The following is a 23,879-nucleotide window of genomic DNA, read 5'->3' as shown; positions in this document are numbered from 1 at the left end:
TAGGTGGGTGGAGCATGATCCATGGAGATCTTGGAGAGCGTGAAGGTGTGTATTACTAAGGCTTGGACAAGGCTAATGATTTCAATTTTTTTCCTATCAGTATCTATTGAGAAGTTTATCCAAATTCCATACTGTCTCATATTCATGTTGAGCACCTCCCTAACACATAAGGTGACAGAAATAGCTCAACGGAGTATAATTCCTTTTGCAGAGAAAACTTCGCAATATGAACAAGAGTAACAAGGGAGTGAGTAATCGTGAGGCAACCAACCAAATAACATGGATGATTTAACATCAAGCAAGGTAGGTGTCCATTAGGACCTCTATAGGATGTTTGCTCAGTACTTTTTATTTGAGTATTCAGGCAAGGTGGGTGTCCATTAGGACCTCTCTAGGATGTTTGCTCAATACATTTTTATTTGAGTATGCAAGTGTCAAAATTTATAGTCTAACATGTTGATTTCTTTTGTTTGTTGGCCTAAACTATTTATATTTTTAAAAGAAATAAAAAGGCTCGAATGTAGGATGAGGTGGTCAACTGCTGATTGAATTTCACTGTTACTGTACTCCTCGGGAACTATCAAATATGTGAGGTATGTGGAAAGGTAGTGTGATTCATTTCACCTTGCAATTTAGATTTTTTCATAGCTTTGGTGGGATTCATCTACAACTGAATACCTATAGGTTAGTGTTAATTTGGAATTGCCAAAACCTATTGCTAGGTTGTATTTTTTTTTTCTGGAATGGTGAATTTTCTTTAGAATTTTATGGTCCCTTATTTGCTTCAGCTAAATCATGAGAACATTTATTTGTTTGCATATCAACTTTTTTGTTGTATATTTTATTAATATTTCAAAAGATTTAAAGTCAATTTAAATTAAAAATATTTATCTATTTATGATTGGCATCCCGTTTATGTTTACAATTAAAATATTGATTACATGGTCAATATGTTACCATTCAATATTTCCCTCTCTGTTCTTGCATCAGTTTTCTTTGTGCCAAACGTTACCTTCCCATTCATAATGTACATGGTAAAAGGTTTTCTATTCCTAACCGTTTAATGCATTGGCATATTATGATGCTCTTAATATTTCTCTTACCGTTTTTTTCATTGATTATTAGAAATAAAGCCTATTGTAAGTTACCTATACTATTTGAATTTTGGTCATAAAAATGATTGAGTTACGTTGAAGTTTTCCTGCATATATTGGATGTACGTGTTTTGCAGAAAAGGGAGAGAAAAAGCAAGAGAGTAAAACTCATAAGTTCTGAAGTTGATATTCCAGTGGTTCTTCTTAGTTCTGAGTCCTAATCAATTGGTTAGTAGAGTTTGTTGTATCCTAGGGAGTTATCGCATCTTGAGCGAATAGACTCTTGAGGACAGTGTCATGTGACACGCCCCAAACTATTGTGATTACATCTGTAATATTTGGTTTGATACCAATGTAATTTTATTGTGTTCTCACTGCAATATTTCCAACACTTCATATATAATTAAGTGATTGAAAAATTTATACGTTTTATCATTTATGTGAAATGATTATGTTACAATATTTAATATTTAATGTGGTTTTGTTTTAATATGTTACAATATTTAATGTGACTTTCAGATTTTGTTTTAAAATATATCTACCTCTTTAATATTAAATTGTTCTTTAAACCTAAATTAAAAGATTTTATCTCATTTATATATCTACATGAGAGGATTGTTCTCATGGCTATCTATTATCAATACATTTTTAATTCTCGAAAAAAAAAAAGATTTTATCTCATTTAATCATTCATTGTTGTAATCACGTAGACTTATATCTAAAAAAAGATCTTGCCTTTTCAAAAAAAAAAAAGATCTTGCCCAATTTAATTCTAAGTTAAATTAGTTAAAAAAATAAAGACAAACCTGTTTTGAATGAGATCAAATTTTGAGAAAATTAGTTTTTTTATTCAAAAGGGAAGGTAAAAAAAAAGAGTTCCCTAGCATATCAATGTACAAACTTTGTTTTTGTTTTGAAGAGGAAGCAGTTGGTGCAAGGAATTGACTTTTACCTCAAAGCCGTTACAGGCATCCTGGCATTGACAATCATGATGCAAATGCGGTAAATTCCTCTCTTATCTCTTATGAGGCAACTCTTTAATTCAGTTTTACTATTTAAACTCGCCAAAAAAAAATATGTAATGTTGAGATTATAATCCATTAAAATTTAAAAGATTTGCCTTAATTATCTAAAATTTAAACAAACACGCATAATTACATTCATGATTAATTGATGTATCAAATACAATATACATATTCCCCGTGCAACGCGCGGGTAAATAAACACTAGTATATAGTTATTATCTAACTGAAAGAATGTCATTTTTAAAGGTTATTTGGTGCCTATTTTTTAAAATATATAAAGAAAATTATTTTAAAATAGAATATTTCCAAATATTTAAAAATCATCCTAAACACCTTTTTGTATAAAAAGATACATATTTTTTGTCATTTTATTATTTAAATAATTTAATTTTAAGTTAAAGAGAATATTTCGTTAACATAGGTGGGTGAAGTGTATATTTTTAATAAGAATGTGACTTAGTATTATTCCCACAATTAAATCTTAAGGGAGTATGTGTATTTTATATGAATATATGTTGTAATTTTTGTTTTTCAAAAATTGAAGTTGTAACGATAGTTTCAACTTAAGGATGTTTCTTTATTTTGCGAGAATTTGTGTTTAATATTAGAGTATAATGATATATATCTAAAAATAATAGGAAGCTTCAATTGTAATATTCTATAGTAGAGTCAATAAATAATTTTACCGTGCATCGTTACATTTATTTAATTTAATGAATCATTTCATTCTCTAATAAAGAGGAAAAGTCAAACCAATCCAAACATAATCTCAAAATTCCACCGCCTCACTTCTTCTTCGTCTTCTTGCACTCACCATTCTCTTCACCCAACCCTAAAACCACCACTGACGAGGACTCATCGCCTCCCCTGCACCGCCATTGCGAAATCGTTGAAAGCGCTTGAAATTTCGTCTCCCCCTTGCTTGCACATTTGGTGATTTTCGCTTGAAATCTTGTTATGAAAGTTACAGTACAACTTATGGTGATAGATATGATAATCGTCATGGAAGCAGGGGATTATAGAAATGGTTTTGGAAATATTAATTAGATTTGGGTGTTCTTGATGAGATTTGAGCATTCTTGATGTGATTTTGGCGTTCTTGATGTAAAGTTGATGTGTTAATTTTATGTTGGTTCAGTTCATTGATTATATAAATGTGTGTATAATAATACAATCCTTTATTTTTGTGGATAATAAAGGATTGTATTATAAATGTGTGTGTATATAAATGTTCAGTTCCTTGCTCATCTTCCGGCCTGGGGGGTTCTGTCCTCAAGGTCCTTTTTGTGGATAATAATACAATCCTTTATTTTTCAAAAAAAATAAATGTGTGTGTATATATATTTTTTAACTTTGTCCCAAAAACACAAAGAGGAAAAGTAAGCAGCGAAATGCAATACCTTAAATGACCAATGAGATCACTGACAGGGTCATCAATATTTAGCACTTCCAATAAGCAAGACCCATTCCACCATGAATAAGTGGTTTTTTCCAGTTTTGTGATCAAATTTGATACCATAAGCCCCGATGTAGGTAGGGGTGGAAATAGGCCAGACGGCCTATCAGGAGCCTACGACCTGGCCTGCGGCCTGGCCTGACCCGTTTAGTAAAAAGTCCAGGCTTAGGCTTTCCAAAAAATCAGATTAACTAAATAGGCTAGGCTTGAGATGTTAAAAAAGCCTGTTCGGCCTATCAGGCCGGCCTGTTTGAAAAAAAATATATGCAAAACCAGACTTTGGGCCTAAAAAAATGTTCATCCGACTTCCCCTCACTTATTAGCTATCTAAAAAATAAAACACCTTCACACCAACCCTAACATCTCCCCTCTCTATTCGTTTCGTACTCACGTTGTCACACACTAACAGAGATAGAGAGATTGATCGACAATGGCACACACTCTCAGCAAAGATGGTGAAGCATGCCAAGCTCTTTGAGGAGCGGATGGAGCTAGTGGAAAAGCTTTATTGCATCACCCTCATTCCCCTTCCATGAACGCCTCTCTCTTTCTCTGTCTCAGCGGCGGGAGTTAAGCGGAGGTTCTGGTGATTTCAAAATAAGGATGGATTTGGTTCTCAATGGTGTGTTTGCTTTGAAAGAAAGAATGTAAAATAAAAAATCAAAATGACGGTGGTGGTGGCGGCAGTTGCAGTTGTGGGTGGGGACAATAGAGTGGTGGTGGTGGTGGTTGTGAGACCCAAGTTTTTAAGTTTAGAATAAACCGAATAAAATTTCTTTTCACGATTAATTTGATGTAACGTGAAGGAAAACCTGAACAAGTGTTTATTGAATGGAATAAATTTGTGAAGGAGAAAGTTCAGGAAAAGGCTAAGGATTGTATCAAAGTCGATAAAAGTTATAGCACGATTAGTATTCGCTTAAACCTAGGTCAAGAACGCTAGTAAATAGCTAATTTACACTTTAAGACACGATGGAAACTAATTCCAAAAAAATCTTCAGAAAATGTTAGAACTTCTCTTATTCGTATATAAACAAGTGTTTCGATACGAAACCCTGGAATGTACGAACGTCAAATTCCAATACTCGGAAGTTTGCCGAAACTAAAACCCTGATAGTTCAAGAAACCTAAAATCAACGGACGATGAAGACTTTTTCTATTCGGAGCTTCAAACGAAGATTCCACACACGTGCGCCTATTTCTCTTGATATTTCTAATCTTTCTTCAAAACGAAGTTTTCTCATCCGACATCAACTGCAAAAAGTAACTTTTCGGGTAAAATCGATTTACACCGACTTTTGATCGTTTGATTTAATTCCAAGAAACCTGTTTTGAGTTCTGGAATTCTGTCGCCAGAACCTATCTTAGAATTCTCCGAGGAATACGCAGGAAAAATCGGAATCGCAAAATTTTCATTTTTCCACATTTTCCAAAACCTATAAATAGCAAGAAAATGAAATTTTTTGCAAAAACTTCACCATTTTCACCCACCAAACCCGCGAGCTTCAAGGAGAGAAAGGGAGAAGTGATTTTCGCCGTTTCTTGCCCGATTGCTGCACCGTTCGTTGCTAATTGAAGACTTCGAGGTATAGATACTATATATCACTTATGATCGTCAATTCTGTCGACTTTCTCTATGTCTTTCTGTGCTCAAAGTTTTGAGCTTTTTGTAAAACTGTCCAAATAACTCGATTTCTCTGTCTAAACTTATTCCATGCATGCCCATGAGCGTGTTTAGCGGATTACATTTTGCCGAATGTCGCCGAAATGCCGCCGAAATTCATTTCTGTTGGAAAAACCCATTTCTAGACAAAGTTTCGTTCTTTAAGTTGAAAATTCACGACTTAGCTTAGCGCTAGTAGGATTAGTCGTCATAAACGTCGTTGGTGACGTCCCCATCCAATTTGTTTTTTGAAAATCCAGTTTTGAAATTCTGAGCTGAAAATAATGACCAAAATACCCCTGCGACAGATGATGACCACTATGGCCCAAGTTGTGACTGCACAGGTTAATGAAAGTGTTATGAGACGTGCGGCTGAGGAAGCACGTGATCAGCATCAGCGTCAGAGAGAAGTGACACTGGACCAGAACAAGGGCTTAAATGATTTCAGAAGACAAGATCCTCCTAAGTTCACTGGCGGAACCGACCCTGACAAAGCGGATCTCTGGATCCAGGAGATTGAGAAGATATTCGGTGTATTGCAAACTGCTGAAGGTGCCAAGGTTGGCATGGCTACTTATCTGCTGCTTGGTGATGCTGAGTACTGGTGGAGAGGCGCCAGGGGAATCATGGAAGCCAACAATGAAGAAATCAACTGGAATTCTTTCCGAACTGCATTCCTGGAAAAGTATTTTCCAACTAGTGCTCGGGATGAGCGAGAGGCACAGTTTCTGACACTTCGTCAATGGAGCATGTTTGTACCTGAATTCGCTGCTAAGTTGGAGTCTTTGGCTAAGCATTTCCAATTCTTCAATGATCATGTGGATGAGCGCTACATGTGTAAGCGTTTTGTCAATGGACTGAGGCCGGATATTGAGGATTCTGTGAGGCCACTGGGAATCATGCGTTTTCAGTCGCTTGTTGAGAAAGCCACAGAAGTTGAACTGATGAAGAATAAGAGGTTGAACCGTGCTGGAATGGGAGGACCAATGAGATCAGGTTCTCAAAACTACCAAGGAAAAGGGAGATTTCAGAACAAGAAGCCGTATCAACGTCCTGCTGGGAGAGGGTTTACCCCAGGATCTTACAGACCTATGGCTGGTACTGCTAGTGGTTCTGGAAATCAGGCTGTGAACCGAGATGTGAACTGTTTCAAGTGTGGAAAGCTGGGGCACTATGCCAATGCGTGTACAGACACGAGGCCTAAGTGCTTTAATTGTGACAAGTTTGGACACACTGCCAGCCAGTGTAGGGCACCCAAGACTGAACCGTCTGTCAACACTGCTCGAGGAAAGCACCCTGCTGCCAAAGCAAGAGTTTACACCATGGATGGTGAAGAGGCTGAAGGAGTTGATGGTCTGATCAGAGGGAAGTGCGAGATTGACGGTAATCTCCTAACTGTACTTTTCGATTCCGGTGCAACGCATTCGTTTATTTCTAGGGAGTGCGTGGCCAGACTGAAACTACCTGTTACTGCTTTGAGCTTTGATCTTATCGTCACTACACCTGCTAAAACCCTACTTGCTAATGCTGCATGCATGTACTGTCCGGTGACATATAGAGATAGAGTCTTTTATGCTAATCTAGTATGCATAACTCTCAAGAACTTAGATGTTATCCTAGGAATGGATTGGCTATCTCATTATCATTGTCTTTTGGACTGCAACCAAAAGAAAGTGGTATTTCCTGACTCGGATCTTTTCGAGTATCTATCTGCAAACCATATTAGTGTTTCTTTGAACGAAGGATCTCAAGAGTATTCTTTGTTGCTGAACCTAGAGGGTAAAGGAAACCCGAATGTGAACGATATTCCAATTGTGAGAGACTTCACCGATGTTTTTCCCGACGATGTACCTGGATTGCCGCCTGTACGCGACATCGAGTTTGCTATTGACATTGTACCGGGAACAGGGCCGATTTCGATTGCACCATATCGTATGGCACCTGCAGAGCTAGTGGAATTGAAGTCACATATAGAAGATCTTCTGTCGAAAGGATTTATTCGTCCAAGTGTTTCGCCTTGGGGAGCGCCAGTTTTATTGGTAAAGAAGAAGGATGGGAGATCTAGATTGTGTGTTGATTACCGACAACTTAACAAAGTAACCGTCAAGAATAGGTATCCGTTGCCTAGAATTGATGATTTGATGGATCAACTTCGAGGAGCTGCAGTATTCATAAAGATAGACCTGAAGTCGGGTTACCATCAGATTAGAGTGAAGACTGAGGATATTCAGAAGATTGCATTCAGAACTCGCTATGGACACTATGAGTATTTGGTGATGCCATTTGGAGTGACAAATGCACCTGCTATTTTCATGGACTACATGAACAGGACTTTTCATGCATTCTTAGATCGATTCGTCGTAGTGTTTATTGACGACATTCTGATTCACTCAAAGGATGCTAAGGACCATGAGGAACACCTGCGCCAAGTTTTGCAAGTGCTGAGGGAGAAGGAGTTGTACGCTAATCCTTCCAAGTGTGAATTTTGGCTTAAAGAAGTTAAATTCTTAGGTCATGTAATCTCTAAAGAAGGTATAGCTGTGGATCCAGCAAAGGTAGAGACAGTATTGGCATGGGAACAACCAAAGACTGTGACGGAAATCAGAAGTTTTGTTGGTTTGGCTGGATACTATCGTCGTTTCATCGAGAACTTTGCCAAGATTGTTGGACCTTTGACTCAACTTACGAGGAAGGATCAACCTTTCGCATGAACCGAAGCTTGTGAAACAAGTTTCCAGACGATGATGGAACGTTTGACAACGTCACCTGTACTAGTTCTGCCACAACCAGAGGAACCGTATGAGGTCTATTGTGATGCTTCACATCAAGGTTTGGGATGTGTGCTGATGCAACATCAGAAAGTTATAGCTTATGCTTCACGACAACTGAAGGTTCACGAGAAGAATTATCCAACTCATGATTTAGAGCTAGCTGCCATTGTATTTTCACTGAAGATCCGGAGACATTACTGATACGGATGCACTTTTACCATATTCAGTGATCATAAGAGTTTGAAATATCTGTTTGACCAGAAGGAGCTGAACATGAGACAACGAAGATGGATGGAATTCATCAAGGATTATGAATTTACTTTGCAATATCATCTTGGAAAGGCTAATGTTGTTGCTGATGCCTTGAGCAGGAAGATGCATATCTCATCGATGATGGTTAAAGAGATGCAATTGCTGGAACAATTTCGAGATTTGTGCTTAGACGTGAGATCATCCGAGGGAGAACTGAAGTTCGGTATGATCAGGATCGCAAATGGATTGATGGAAGAAATCCGAGATCAACAGTTACAAGATGAATTTCTACTCGGGAAAAGGAATTTGGTAATTCAGGGTAAGGACCCAGAATTCAAGGTAGGAAATGATAATATCCTGCGGTGTAAGGATAGAGTTTGCGTACCTAACAACCCTGACTTGAGAAGGTTGATTATGGACGAAGGTCACAAGAGCAAGTTGAGCATTCATCCTGGAATGAAAAAGATGTGCCAAGACTTGAAATTAAATTTTTGGTGGCCAGGAATGAAGAGACAAGTGGCTGAGTATGTAGCTGCGTGTTTAACATGTCAGAAAGCTAAAGTGGAACATCAGAAACCTTCGGGTATGTTACAAAGTTTGGATGTACCAGAATGGAAATGGGACAGCATATCGATGGATTTTTCGTAGCTTTGCCAAGAACTCAGAAAGGTTATGATTTGATTTGGGTAATAGTGGATCGATTAACCAAGTCGGCTCATTTTATACCTGTGAGAACTACCTACAATGTAGAGAAACTGTAGGAGATTTACATAGCTGAGATTGTACGCCTTCATGGGGTACCGACTAGTATTGTTTATGACCGAGACCCAAAATTTACTTCACATTTTTGGGGAGCTCTTCAGGAGGCATTGGGAACAAGGCTGAGATTAAGTTCTTCTTATCACCCACAGACTGATGGACAGACTGAGAGAACTATCCAATCATTGGAAGATTTACTACGAGCTTGCGTTTTGGACAACAAGGGTAGTTGGGATAATCTATTGCCATTGATTGAGTTCACTTACAACAACAGTTTTCATACGAGCATAGGTATGGCACCGTACGAAGCTTTGTATGGCCACAAGTGTCGAACACCTTTGTGTTGGTATCCATATGGAGAGAATTTGTTAGTTGGACCAGAACTTCTGCAACAGACAACAGAGAAGATCAAACAGATCAGGGAGAAAATGAAGACTTCTCAAAGTAGACAGAAAAGTTATGCCGATCAGAGGCGCATAACTCTAGAATTTGAAGAAGGAGATCATGTGTTTCTGCGAGTTACACAGACTACAGGAGTTGGACGAGCGATTAAGTCAAGGAAACTTACGCCAAAGTTTATTGGACCTTACCAGATTACTCGTCGTATAGGACCAGTTGCTTACCAGATTGCACTACCACCATTTTTATCAAACATTCACGATGTGTTTCATGTGTCGCAACTGAGGAAGTATATTGCGGATCCGACGCATGTTATCGAACTTGATGACATCGAGTTGAAGGATGACCTGTCTTTCGAGACGCCGCCAATTAGTATTGGAGACACAAGGATAAAACAGTTGAGGGGAAAAGAGATTGTGTTGGTGAAAGTCATTTGGAACAAGGACACTGATGATGCGACGTGGGAGCTGAAGGAAAAGATCAAGGAACAGTATCCGGAACTTTTTGCTGAACCTTAAGTTTCTAGGACGAAACTTTCTTTTTGGAGGGTAGTAATGTGAGACCCAAGTTTTTAAGTTTAGAATAAACTGAATAAAATTCCTTTTCACGATTAATTTGATGTAACGTGAAGGAAAACCTGAACAAGTGTTTATTGAATGGAATAAATTTGTGAAGGAGAAAGTTCAGGAAAAGGCTAAGGATTGTATCAAAGTCGATAAAAGTTATAGCACGATTAGTATTCGCTTAAACCTAGGTCAAGAACGCTAGTAAATAACTAATTTACACTTTAAGACACGATGGAAACTAATTCCAAAAAAATCTTCAGAAAATGTTAGAACTTCTCTTATTCGTCTATAAACAAGTGTTTCGATATGAAACCCTGGAATGTACGAACGTCAAATTCCAATACTCGGAAGTTTGCCGAAACTAAAACCCTGATAGTTCAAGAAACCTAAAATCAACGGACGATGAAGACTTTTTCTATTCGGAGCTTCAAACGAAGATTCCACACACGTGCGCCTATTTCTCTTGATATTTCTAATCTTTCTTCAGAACGAAGTTTTCTCATCCGACATCAAGTGCAAAAAGTAACTTTTCGGGTAAAATCGATTTACACCGACTTTTGATCGTTTGATTTAATTCCAAGAAACCTGTTTTGAGTTCTGGAATTCTGTCGCCAGAACCTATCTTAGAATTCTCCGAGGAATATGCAGGAAAAATCGGAATCGCAAAATTTTCACTTTTCCACATTTTCCAAAACCTATAAATAGCAAGAAAATGAAATTTTTTGCAAAAACTTCACCATTTTCACCCACCAAACCCGCGAGCTTCAAGGAGAGAAAGGGAGAAGTGATTTTCGCCGTTTCTTGCCCGATTGCTGCACCGTTCGTTGCTAATCGAAGACTTCGAGGTATAGATACTATATCTCACTTCTGATCGTCAATTCTGTCGACTTTCTCTATGTCTTTCTGTGCTCAAAGTTTTGAGCTTTTTGTAAAACTGTCCAAATAACTCGATTTCTCTGTCTAAACTTATTCCCTGCATGCCCATGAGCGTGTTTAGCGGATTACATTTTGCCGAATGTCGCCGAAATTCATTTCTGTTGGAAAAACCCATTTCTAGACAAAGTTTCGTTCTTTAAGCTGAAAATTCACGACTTAGCTTAGCGCTAGTAGGATTAGTCGTCATAAACATCGTTGGTGACGTCCCCATCCAATTTGTTTTTCGAAAATCCAGTTTTGAAATTCTGAGCTGAAAATAATGACCAAAATACCCCTGCGACAGTTTTCGATCCGAAAATTTTTCTGAGCTTAGATTCGTCTTAGTTACGGCTAATGATAACCTAGGAACCAAGTTTGATCGAAGAAAAATCGGCGCACCCAATTGTGAAAAGTGGCTGAGAGCTCCTCATCAGGGGGGGGGGGGGAATTTCGTTTTTCGAAAACTTGTCTTAACGTGTTAGATTGTCGTACTTCGAAGTTTATAATGTTTCGTGTAACCCTAGTACGTATTGTTTGCTGAGTTTCTGACTCATTGTGATTGATTTCTGTGAATTTGCTCTAAGGTTCGTTTGAGGAACTTTGTGGATTCGAAGAGGAAGATTGTGAAGGAAAACTTGGTGAGCGAGCTGGAGAACCTACAGGTGAGGGCTACTCACTGAATACTAGATAATGAATTAGGTGTCGACGATTTCGACTTGATTTACTGTTTATGCACTTGATTGTGTTTGACTGGGAAAAACGTTTTCTGAGGCTACGGCTGACAATTGATAATCATTTATTGCTTGATTGTTGTTGAGATTGATTCACATGCTTTGTGCTACCTGGTTAATCTAGGATGTGTGATATTTTCCCTATATGCTTAGTGCTAAACGGTTATTCCCCAATGTATTGATATATGTGCCATGACTGTTGGATTGTATTGTTTTGAATATGCAAATACACATATATCTGTTGTTCGTCAGAGTGAGGATAACATGCAGTTATGCCAGAACTTATCGCGAGATTTTGAGAAAGTTTGACGGGACGAACAGGGGTTCGGGCCTTGTTGTTGTTTTGATGGATCGAGACCTTCTCTGGGAATTACTTGGGATTATGGGATCTTTTGAACTCATAAGTTTAGAGACAAAACTAAATGGAAACTATTTTACAAGAAAAATTCATAAGACATTAAACAACCCCTGAATCCTTAAATAATGATCACAATTGCAAATAAGAGCTTAAGACTTGAATATTAGTTTTGGAAATGAGAAGTGTCGCCGAGTCCAAGTTTTTGAGGGAACTAATGAGTTTCCGAGTATGTTGATACTCTTTGCTCGATGAGCAGTTTTGTTGTTGGACTATCTAAAAGATAAGTCGGGAAAATTAATAAGTTTCCGAGTATGTTGATACTCTTTCGCTCGATGAGCTGATTTGTTGTTGGGCTATCTGAAAGATAAGCCGAGAAACGGGTAGTTTCCAAGTACATTGGTACTTTTTGCTCGCTGAGCAGTTTTTGACCATCGGATGGAGATGAGTCGGATGATTCGAGAAATCATCATGAGTTACTTTTTATAATTTATTGTCTTTTGTCGCAGAATCGACATTTACCTTAGGGTATTCTTTTTAGAGACAATAAGTTAGCTAGAACACGTGACGACGTGACGAGTGAGGTCGGAGACGTTGTTTGGCTAATCACGTTGCATCCATGCACTCATTTTGAGGTTAATACACAGTGGGATGCCGGACCTCGGTGGATTCTAAAATGGTCATAAGACCCGGATTTCCACATAAGAACACTGCGGTGATTCTTAGTAGCAGACGGAAATGGCAGGCCTGCGGGTTTACTGCTGATCTGACTACATTTTGTTTGGTATAAGAGACGCCCGAGCAGAAATGGTCCCACCGTGGCTGGTGTTAGGGCTGACTCGTTGGTGCCCATCCCTCCGGATTGCATCTTGTTCCTTTCCATTTGCATTTCATGCACCATTCATGCTGATTTAGTTGCTGATTGTATTTGTTACCTGTTAATACTGTTTGAGATATGTTAATTGCCAGCAAATGGTATTTATTCTTATTTGGCAGGATATGCAATTTATAATGTTGTCATTCATAACTAAGCCTATGTGGCTACTATTTAAACTTTGCCTATTGGATGTACTATTATGTAATTCTTTGAGTTGACCCTTGCGCGTGCTACCTGTGTATGGGGGGCTATGTATACCCTTTTTGTCAGATGTCGATGGCCGATTGGTTCGAGATGGTCGTCCCTTCGAGGGGGGACCAGGTTTGAGTTGCTGGACACGGACACCCCGGGCTCTTGGGTGGTCGACCCCGCCGGTCACCGAGCTATTTACACGGGGCGAATAATGGAGGACCGTGTGGACCGAATGGGAAACCTGACGCACGGAGTCTTGAGACGCCACACCGTTAGCTTCAACCTACCACCGGGCGTGCACTGTGGCCCTGGAGTTGTGGTACCACCACCATCGCATGAGGACGAGGAGGACCCTTCGGAGGAGTTGCCTATAGGAGGGGCTTCATCTGATTCTAGCTCACCCACGTCGCGGCTGCTGTTGATTTGGGATCGGGTACAGTACCCGTAGGACCCGCTGTGAGGACCGATGCAGTCATTGACCTGATCGTCTTGGATTCAGATTCAGACGACGATCATGGTGATGCGTAGCTGAGAGTGGTGTGTAGTACTCCTCTAGTCATGATTAGGGTAGGAGTAGCGTCGTGGCTCTGATCTTCAGTTTTTCTCATTTTGGGGCAGGGTAGGTCCCCGACCTTTAGCTTTTTGTGTGGTTCTCTTTACGGGAGTTACAGGGAGTTGGTCGGATTAGGAGGTCTTCGGGCTGTTTTGAGCTGACCTACTTTCGTTTGGAGGACTGTATTCAGAATACTGACCTTATATTTTGTTTTGTACATATTTGCCGACAGGCACTACTTTCCCGTCACTGGAGGTTACTCGTGACGTGGCATGCTGTGTTACTGTGGGGATGTATATATATCTGTATATTAGTCATGTTTATCTTTCGTCGATACGTCTTTAAATTCGAGAAGTCTTTTATTTACTGAAGACAAATATCGAAAAAAAAAAATTCACGTTTTTTCCGCTTTTATTTTCTTTTTGGTTACTAAAGTGACGCCACCGAAATCGGGGTGTTACAGTGGTAGTTTTGCAACAACAGTTTTGGCAGTGGCGAAGGGTGATGGCAAAGGCAGCGGCGGTGGCAACAACGGTTGTGGCAGAGGTGAAGGGTGGTGGTTGTGACGTTAATGGTGGTGGCGGTAGTGGCAGTGGTAGGTGGTGGTAGTAGAGTGGTGGTGGTGGGTGGTGGTGATGATGACGGTGGAGTTGTTGGTGGAGGTGATGATGATGATGGGGCAACATTGGTGGTGGTGGCGATGACAATGATGGTAGTGACGGTTGTGACAATGGTGGAGGATGATGATTGTGGTTACGACATTGAATTGAATAATTTCAAGTAGCTTATATGTCACAATCTTATCATACCTTATCCATAATCTATATGCTAATTAAATAATCCATCAATTTAATGTACAAGAGTGTATTGATTGATAAGTTAATATAATACAATGTTAGTATCAAACAATGGATAAATTCATCTTTTATTACATAAGCTTATATTAACATGCATAATATGACATACCAAATGATCTTAATCTTGGTGTGATTTCTCCCTCCCCTTCTTTCTATATTTTCTCCTGAGAGATTTATATAGAAATATGAGTGACAAATACGAAAAGAAAAATTGTAAAAATGAGATGAAAGAATAAATGAGGTGTGAATCAATCATAATCTTTATCTGCTTATCATAACTATAATATATGCTCCATCTCAAGAGCATCAATGACTTGTGAATCAGAATCAATTCCAAAAAATCAATATCAATATATATTAGAAAAGAAGAACTTCCATGAGGCCAATTTGATGAGGTGTCACTCCAAGATTAATTCTCAGGCCAATTTGATGAGGTGTCACTCCTATATTAATTCTCAGACCAATTTAATGAGGTGTCACTCACAGATGAATTCTCATTTGATATTAAAAATAAAATAAATAAAAACATATATGTACACTTTAAAAAAAAAATCCATGAAAAAAAGCATATCTAAAAAAATATTTTTTAAAGATTTTGTTTTGTTTTTATTATTATTTGTTAGATTTTGGTAGTTTTTATCTAAGATTTACCTAGATTAAATAAAAAACTAAAAATACCTTAAAAATTAATTAATAAAAACTACCAAATCACAATAAAAACTCATAAAATCCTTAATTAAATAAAAATCCGAAAATAAAAATCCGAAAATTCAATAAAAATAAGATAAAATTTAATTAATACTCTAAAAATAAATTTTTTCTTCACCTAAAATTTATTTCCATATCAAATCTTGAAACCGATTTTTTAAAGGTGATTTTAAATCTGAGAAACTCTTTCATAAAATACTAAAATCTTAAAATATTTGCCTTAATTATCTAAAATTTACCTAAATTACTCTTTACTAATACTACATCAGTCATCTCCTCCCCTACATGTCTCTACTGTGAACCGGTTGGCATGGAGGAAAAATGAGGAAGATCACTCGAGTATGCAACTTTCTTTATGTGGTGCTGATAATTGTGTAAGGGTTTGACATAAATGTTGTTGAGTAATTAGATTATTTTTCTCATCCTCTTTTGATATATTTGTTAGAATGATTTTCCTTCATCGTTCGTGGGGTGAAATTGAAGGTGCCCGTTATCGATTTGAATGACCGTGATGAAGGGAAGGTTCTGCATGAGATAATGGATGCAAGTAGGGGAAGGCAAAGGATCACGCGTCCACCTAGCGCACTTTCTTCTACTGAGAGAGATGGAGAAAGGGGCTTAGACATAACAAATATACATCCATGGGTGATTCTCAGAAGAGACAAGGAACTTGATTTGATTTAAATGATACACTTCTGTTTGACTTCTTTACTTATCAAGTTTGAATTACTTCAGTGAATTTTTCATCATGCATTTTTATTTTCCTTGGTCCCCTAATTAATTGGATTCATCTTACATCTTGAGATTGTGATTGGTTTGAAGCTGTATTGGTAACAATCCTTTTATTGCTTAATGCATGGGAGCTGCTAATTAATAATATAAAAAACATAAGCTTGAAGTCTAGCTATATGCAGGGGAACGACTAATAATAGCTTTGCTGCTTGCTGCGACATATGTGGAGATAATTGCACACATATTCAAGTTCAAGAAACTTTACAAGGCTATTTGCATAATGTCCTTTGTTACATTATTAGGAGTTGTCAATGGTTGTTTACCCTTATGATATTCTTTGACAGGTTATAATGGGCTACAAGGTATGTCAAAAGTGGGTTTTTTTTTTCTTAAAGGTTAAGGACTAAAAACTTATTTAAGCCTTTTGTATTTGAGTCTCTCAGAATCATGATGACAGCTTTATTACTTCTGCTTGATCCTGCAATGATTATTAATTGACGGAATCTCCTCATGATCTGTTTATTTTTTTGTTTGTTTCCCCAATTTAAGTTCTTCCTTGCTGTGTTTTGATTTTCTTTTGCAACTGGGTTTTAAGACTTTTGAGTCATTCTATGTCTTTGACTTCTCTGAATTTTTAGGAATTTTGGGTTAAATAACATATGTGATTTTTTTCTCCTTCATTTGTAGGATGAAGAAAGTATTCCCAAAGACGGGGTTAATCCCATGGCAGAGCGGTGTGATTACCTTTGAGACTCACGATATTGCTCAGGTTGGTGCTATGATCTATGATGAAAAAATTGATGTATGGTTGTTTGGTTTTCTCCATCTTGCTTTAACTCTTCAGTTACCAAATGAAAATATGTTCATTGCAAGCTATGCTCATATTCTTATCTCAGTGAACTCCTATTTTTACCAATTCTTCACTACCTGCTTCAATATCACATTTTTTACTTCACTTTGGGACTGTGAAATAATGGCAATTCAAATGTATAGTATGTTCTGTTACAATTGAGGTAGAATTGACCAGAGCTTTTAAGGTTGATTACACTTGGTGTATAAATGTGGATCTGCAATTCATATTTTTAATGAACCCCTTTTCTTTTATGTGAGTACTCATTACCAATATGATCTATCCAACATGTTTGTTGAATGTCCAGACTAAAAAACCAATTGTGGATTTCCATTTCATATTTGTCATGAATTGACAACTATCTGATTTGGAGTGGTTTATGTGTGGTTAAGCATTACGTATATACTTTTGTGGTAGCCACCATATTAACATTCTTAAAGGCTATGCTTTCCTAACTCCTATTGTGGTTATGTGTTTTATGTAATGACTTAGATACTCTCTCTTTTTGGTTTATTTCTCCTAAGATATGGATTGTGTTGGTTTTTATGCTTTTTCACTAATGGTAATTCTTTGTGTTTTTATTTTTGGCTTAATCCTCAAATTAGTCCTTGTCTTTGTCTCGCCGTCTGAACTAGGTCCCTCATCGGAAAAATTTGTGGAATACGTCCCTATTTTTGCAAAACGTCTGGAGCCAGTCCTCGCCGGAGCCCGGAGCTCAGGCGAGTGATGAAATGGCATGATGACTGTGTAAATGAAGCTGACATGGCACTAAAAAAAAATAAAAAATTAAAAAATTTACACATCATATAATTAATCTAATTAAACATATTTCTAATTGTAACTCAAATCTAATTAACCAATTTTAATTCTCCCCAAACTTATCCTAATTCTCCCCCCAAATTACCCCAATTCCCAATTGCATCTCCTCAGAAACATTTCATTAAATAGATCTCATCTTCTTCTTGTTTATCTTCATCTTCTTATTTATCTTCAGACCTTTTTTTTTTGAATGCCAAACTAATATTAATACAATAGAAAAAATGCACCAGGATTGCAAAGAGACAATTACAAGGAAAAAGAAAGAGTAGGAAACGCAAGCAGCAAAAGGCAAAACAGACCCAAAACAAGCTCACTAACACAGAGGAGCCATCTTCAGACCTTCTTCATCTTCATCATTTTCTTCATAACTAAAAACTCATATCTCAACCCAGAAAACCAACTTCTCACCCACCCTCTTCCCTCAACCCCACCCAAGACAACACTTATTTCAGATCCACAACCACCAACAAACCGACAACCACATCTACCCAGAAACACAGCGAACCAAACATCTCTCTCCCCTGCATCTCCAACCTTAACCCAAACTCAAAGCTTCCACGAACTCAGCCACTCCAACACCTCGACCCCTAATTGCACACCCAACCTGCCAACCAGATCAAAACGTGCAAGTACCAGATCGAAGCTTTGTAGCACTAAAGGTTGAAACTTTTCCAAAGGGGTTTTCTTCCTGTGCTTTGTGCCATATCGAAACATGCAAGTACCAGATCGAAGGTTTCTCTTCCTGGGTTTTGTTTTTAAAGCTTTGGCTCTGTCTGAAGCCCCTTTTCTCCTCCCTCAGTGCCTCTCCTACCGATCTCTCAATCTCTCGGATCTGGGTTTGTGCTAGGTGTGAAGGTTGGTTGTTTCTGAAGAAGAACGAAGGCAGGGTTAGAGTGGATGCTCGAATGCAATGGAGATGGAGAAGAAGAAAGAACTTAGGGTTCAGATTAGAAAAGGTTTCTGGGCTATGTTAGGTGATGCAATTGGGATTTTGGGTAATTTGGGGGGATTAGGATAAGTTTGGGGGAATTAAAATTGGTTAATTAGATTTGAGTTACAATTAGAAATATGTTTAATTAGATTAATTATATGATGTGTAAATTTTTTAATTTTTTAATTTTTTTTAGTGCCATGTCAGCTTCATTTACACAGTCATCATGCCATTTCATCACTCGCCGGAGCTCCGGGCTCCGGCGAGGACCGGCTCCAGACGTTTTGCAAAAATAGGGACGTATTCCACAAATTTTTCCGATGAAGGACCTAGTTCAGACGGCGAGACAAAGACAGGGACTAATTTGAGGATTAAGCCTTTATTTTTTGGTTGGCTTTTGTCTTGCTGCCTTGGACTGATTAGGAGTGTTGCAGATGGAGGTAATTTCAAATTTTTTCTTCCATTGCTTGAATAGCTAATTGTACTTCAAATTGTGCTGGTGGAATTTATAAGGTAACTCAACTTGCTTTTGTTGAATTACCATATTGCACCTAAATTTTATTTCCAAAACAAATCTATCTTGACTAATTTGAAAATTTTAAATCTGAGAAACTTTTTCATCGACAAGGGAGAGACAGATCCCTCTTATGTTGGAAAGTGAGTTATTTTGCCCTCAGTAGGTTGCTAGGTTTATTGGAATTCCTACGTGTGCAATACCCAATGGAGCAAATTAGAGATCTTTACATGACTCATATGGCGCACCAGGTGAACTCTGACTAAATAGCAACAACGTTAGTAGATGGGTCTAATCTGGGTAAGTCATGTGATTGTTTGATCTTTCCTGTCCTTAGGTTCGCGTGGAGTTTATACTTGCATTTACAGATAGTTGTAAATTTCTTTTGATTTTGCTTTGCTATGCTCATTTAGGTTTGAGAGATTTTGGTTCTGTTTTGCTTTGATAGTATACCTCTAAAGGTCATTCCTTTCCTTGGAGTGAATTAAGTTATTTAAAGTTATATTCTTGGTAGGTTTTGTTTGTCAAGTTATATTCTTGGTAGGTCATTAATTTCCTTCATTGTTGTATCTTAGTAAACGTAGGCCCATTTTCCAGAGCTCCTGCTACATGTTTTTTGGTAATTTTAAATTTATAGGTAAATTAAATTAAAGCAAGCAATGGTAATTTTGTTAATGATAATCTTGGTCTCCTTTAATGAGTTTATAAGCACAAGTAGTAAGTACTCATGGGTTAGTTTAAATATGATATCATGCATTGCCTAAGAATGACTAAAAGAGGATTATAATTTGATTGAAAATTTAGATAATAAGTATTTCACTTTGTAGTTTATATTGTAATCAATTTTTTTTTATAGAACAACAAACTCTGAGGCTTGAGACTCCATTAAAGTGATGCCAAATTGTTGAAGGATAAGTCAAGGCAGCTGTTGAGCCCAAGCTGGGTGTTTGCTGACCAAAATCGTTTTGATGGCTAAATTTTCATTTGCATATGGTGTATTATAATGCTTAAGATAGAAGAGAATACTTGGAATCCCTCTTATGTGAGTGTCAGAAAGAAGAAGTTGCACTAGTATATTTAACCAATTTTAGTCCTTTTACTTATTGACGGGGGTGTGTACAAAATTTCAGGTGGCCTTTTGATGGGTGAGAAAAAAGATTCAGGTTTATAAATGAATCTCCTTTATTAGGAGATCTTGAAAATTCTCCTCTATGTTTTTCTTTGTTTGGTAGGTTTCAACACTTCGAGTATATTCAGATTTTTAACCTTAGAAATAAAAATTTAATAGTAAAATTATGTGGTTCAAGGATTAAAAAAAATTCATGTGTATGTATATACATATGATTACAATTAATTAAACTTAAATCACACGGAAAGAAACTTTTATGAAAAAAAAATTGATATTAAAACTAATATAAAAGTTTAATATAATTTAAAGTGTTTTTTTCACAACTTTTTATATTTATATAAATAAAACTATAGATTGCACGAAATGCACAAGTTTCAATTTAAGTCTTTTTGTCCATTTTGCTCATCATTCCAAGCTCTTCTATTTCATTTGTTGTTTATTAATTTTTTAATAATCAAGGTATTGATTGATGTATCAAATACAATAGACATATTGCCCGTGCAACGCGCGGGTAAAATAAAAAATAGAACCAGATACATGAGAAGAAGAATGCTGGCAAATCTAGTTTCCTCCATAGTCCATAGTCTATAAAAATCGATGATTTCAAACTTTAGAAAGCAGAGCAAGCAAGCAAATCATCATGCTTCTCAACTCAAAGGACAAAAGGGTATCCCCACACGAGTCCTATGGCTTGGAACCACAAAGTGCCTGATCCTCCCTTCTTGTTCCCTCAAATACCCTTCACAAAGAAACGCCTTCGAGAATTCATCTTCCACTTTCCTATCAACATCATGAACAAACACATCAGTTTCACCATGCTCTCTGTTCCTCGCCATCAACCCCGCCGTGTAAATCGCGCTCATCCTCCCCGGAGCATCGTCAAAGTACCCCGTCGGCGCATCCACCATGATCACATCCCAATCCACATCGTAAACATCAGCTGGAAACCCCTTGTGCGCTAACCTGCACTGGGAGAATCTCGGGTCCGACACAGTTTTGCAATCATGTTCCATTCCAGTGTTCATGAGTTCATCGGATTGGTAAACCTTGGTGTCGTACATTACATGGTAGGATTCTAAGGTGGGTAGTTTCTGCTGGATTTGGTCGATCCAGGACTTGTCTTCCTCGAGGAAGACGGTTCGGCCGCCGTGGTTGAGCGCCGTCCACATTAGGCTGTCGAGGCCGAGGCCGAATACGAGGAAGTTGCAGGGAGATTTCTTCTGGAGGATTCTTGCGGAGACTGATATTTCGTTGAAGGTTTGTTGTGGGGTGATGTTGGTGGTGGCGTAGTGGATTAGAGCATTGGTTAAGGATGGTGGCGCTTTGGTGCATGTGGGGGTTAAGGGGAGTGATGGGCATGCTGCTGTTGTGGCGGTTTCTGTTGAAATTGTTGTGGGTTGCTGTGGCGGTTGTTGTTCTGCTGAACTTGAAATTGTTGTTATCTTTGAGTTGGTCAGTTGTTGCTGGGAAAATGGGGATGAAGTTGAACGGATTAGCAAGATGAAGAGGATGAGAGAAACGAGGGCGATAAGGGCTAGCTTGAGAGTACATGTGAATTGGGTTTTGGATCTCATGGTTTCTTGATAGGTATAGTAATGGTTTTTTCTTCCTATGGAGGAAGGGAGAAGACAGGGCTTTGAAGGTTGATAGATATGAGTTTGGTCTGAATAGGAATTTGGGCATTTATTATGTGAAAGAGGTCATGTTGGATATCTTAATTAGCTTGAGAGGAAAGTGAAGCAAACATGGTGTTGAAACTTGAAAGAGAATTGATTAAGAACAGGTAGCACACGAGATCCATAGTCATGACTTATGATGTGTCACATACACCTACTACTAGGAATCATTTGGTGGAGAGCACCTACCAGAGGTTGAGCTGGTTGCTGTGTTTCATGGGTTTATGGTATCTTAAGATATACTTTTTTTGTAAAGTCAATTCTAGTGCCACATGCAAGGGATTACTTATAAGTTATAAGGAAGGAGGGCAGGTATGGTGATGGAAAGGATTGTCTGTTATGATTTGGGAGCATATTAAATCAATTGTATGAATTGGATATCAAGGAAAGAAGTTTGGACCCCAAGATTTTGACATGAAAGCTACCTTGGTACCTTACTACATTTGAGTGCTTAAATATTATATCTAGGGGTTGTTTAAAACAGTTAGGACCGCGATTTAACTCATTATTGTGGTCTAATAGAATTTAAGATAAAGTAGTCATAAATTTCATAATTTATTTATTTATTTTTTATAAATAATCTTATTGATCCACAAGAGTGAGTTAAATCACTTTTATGAGTGATTTAGATAGCTCACTTTTTATATATGATATTGAACATTTGAGAAGGGTTTTCTTCCTTCAAGCGGCTGCCACCCTCCTTTGGGCGGTTCTTCCTCCTCTAAGGAGGAGGCTTTACAGTAGGTGTTTTTACTCACAATATGTGTGTTATCTACCACAGTCGATAGTTTTAATACTCACATAAGTAGGCTTTTCTTCTTTTAGTCTCAGTTTCCTTTGAGGCCATCTCCGGCTTCTCCGTCCACCGTTGCCTATGTCTCTATCAGACATCTCACTTATCAGCTTACTTCTACTGTTTTTATGTGTTGTTTAGAAGCCGCCAACAACTTCTAAAGTGCAAGTGATTTGGGCATCATCCACATACATTCACCACACAACCTTACGACAATGGATGACTGAGTCATTTCACTTATAAACAATTCAACTCTTACTTTTCCATCCAATATTGTTTGACTTCTTTCATTCACACTTGTAGTTTAAAGGATTTGAGTAGCTTTGGTAGAGTTTTCATTAAGCAAGCATTTAGCACAAATTTTTCTTTGATTTAGAAATCCTTGCCTAGTCAAAATTAATTTTTGGAGAAGAAAATTGAAAAAGAAGATGCAAACATTACATGCTATACAGAGTTGAACAGAAAGTACCAAACCTACATGGTCCTTTGAAAAGATTCAATTTCAAAATTTATCACAATCGCAAGTAAAATGTACCAAAACCACTGAATCTGGATTAGCTCATAACACAGTCCCAACATGAATACAAGAAGCACAAGGAATAGAAACTTGGTTCAAACTGAAGCATATAGCTTCGCAACAAAAGAGAACTGCTTGAAACCATTGCAGCTTACATTTCAAAGGCAAAGAACGGAACCTAGGAAGCCAATGCCAATTCCTCCCGGACACCAACTAATACAATATCTCTGGCCATGTATAGCAGCAAATGCAGATTATCCCTTCATTCCAAAAGCAATAAACATGCTCATACTAACTTATGGTAGCACACTGGCACAAAACTTCTAAACATAAGAACAAGCAAGCTCTGCATTTCCACCCAATTCCTTGCTTCACCCTCTTCCCACAACCAGATACAACTTACCCTCACTGTCACTCACTCACTCAGTAACTCACCAAGGGGTCTCTCCCACCTTCCACTATCCAAATCGAATCTCACCAATGAAAACGGTTCAGGACTTCAGGTGTGGGGAAGCTTGTCGCGGAGAATTGGACCAGAGCTTCTCAATTTTGTTCTGTTCGACAAAACACCTCTCTCTTTTTTTTATCTTGTCCACTATGATAAGTCCCACATCGAAGAGTGACTATCAATTGTCACGGTTTATAAACCTCGCTAACACACTCGAGAACATCTCGCGGGGCATGGTGTTGGGCAATACCACGTGTTTCTCTGAAACCCTAAACCCACCTCGTTCAGAGGTTTCAG

General features: G+C 37.9%; 1 protein-coding gene across 1 annotated transcript; it reads right to left on the bottom strand.

The window, feature by feature from the left end:
- Positions 1 to 20,566: 20,566 nt before the first annotated feature.
- LOC130745594 (glucuronoxylan 4-O-methyltransferase 2-like) lies at positions 20,567 to 21,947 on the bottom strand. Its single transcript, XM_057597930.1, has one exon. It carries the CDS (start codon positions 21,720 to 21,722, stop codon positions 20,796 to 20,798), a length of 927 nt encoding a protein of 308 aa, XP_057453913.1. The 5' UTR covers positions 21,723 to 21,947; the 3' UTR covers positions 20,567 to 20,795.
- Between the last annotated feature and the right edge of the window lie 1,932 nt (positions 21,948 to 23,879).

This window comes from Lotus japonicus, chromosome 3 (assembly GCF_012489685.1).
Source record: "Lotus japonicus ecotype B-129 chromosome 3, LjGifu_v1.2".
Lineage (NCBI taxonomy): Eukaryota > Viridiplantae > Streptophyta > Magnoliopsida > Fabales > Fabaceae > Lotus > Lotus japonicus.
This window is presented reverse-complemented; position numbering and strand designations above follow the sequence as displayed.

Bases quoted from the DNA above. Each gene is read 5' to 3' on its own strand.
- LOC130745594 (XM_057597930.1), bottom strand. From the start codon at position 21,722: ATGAGATCCAAAACCCAATTCACATGTACTCTCAAGCTAGCCCTTATC.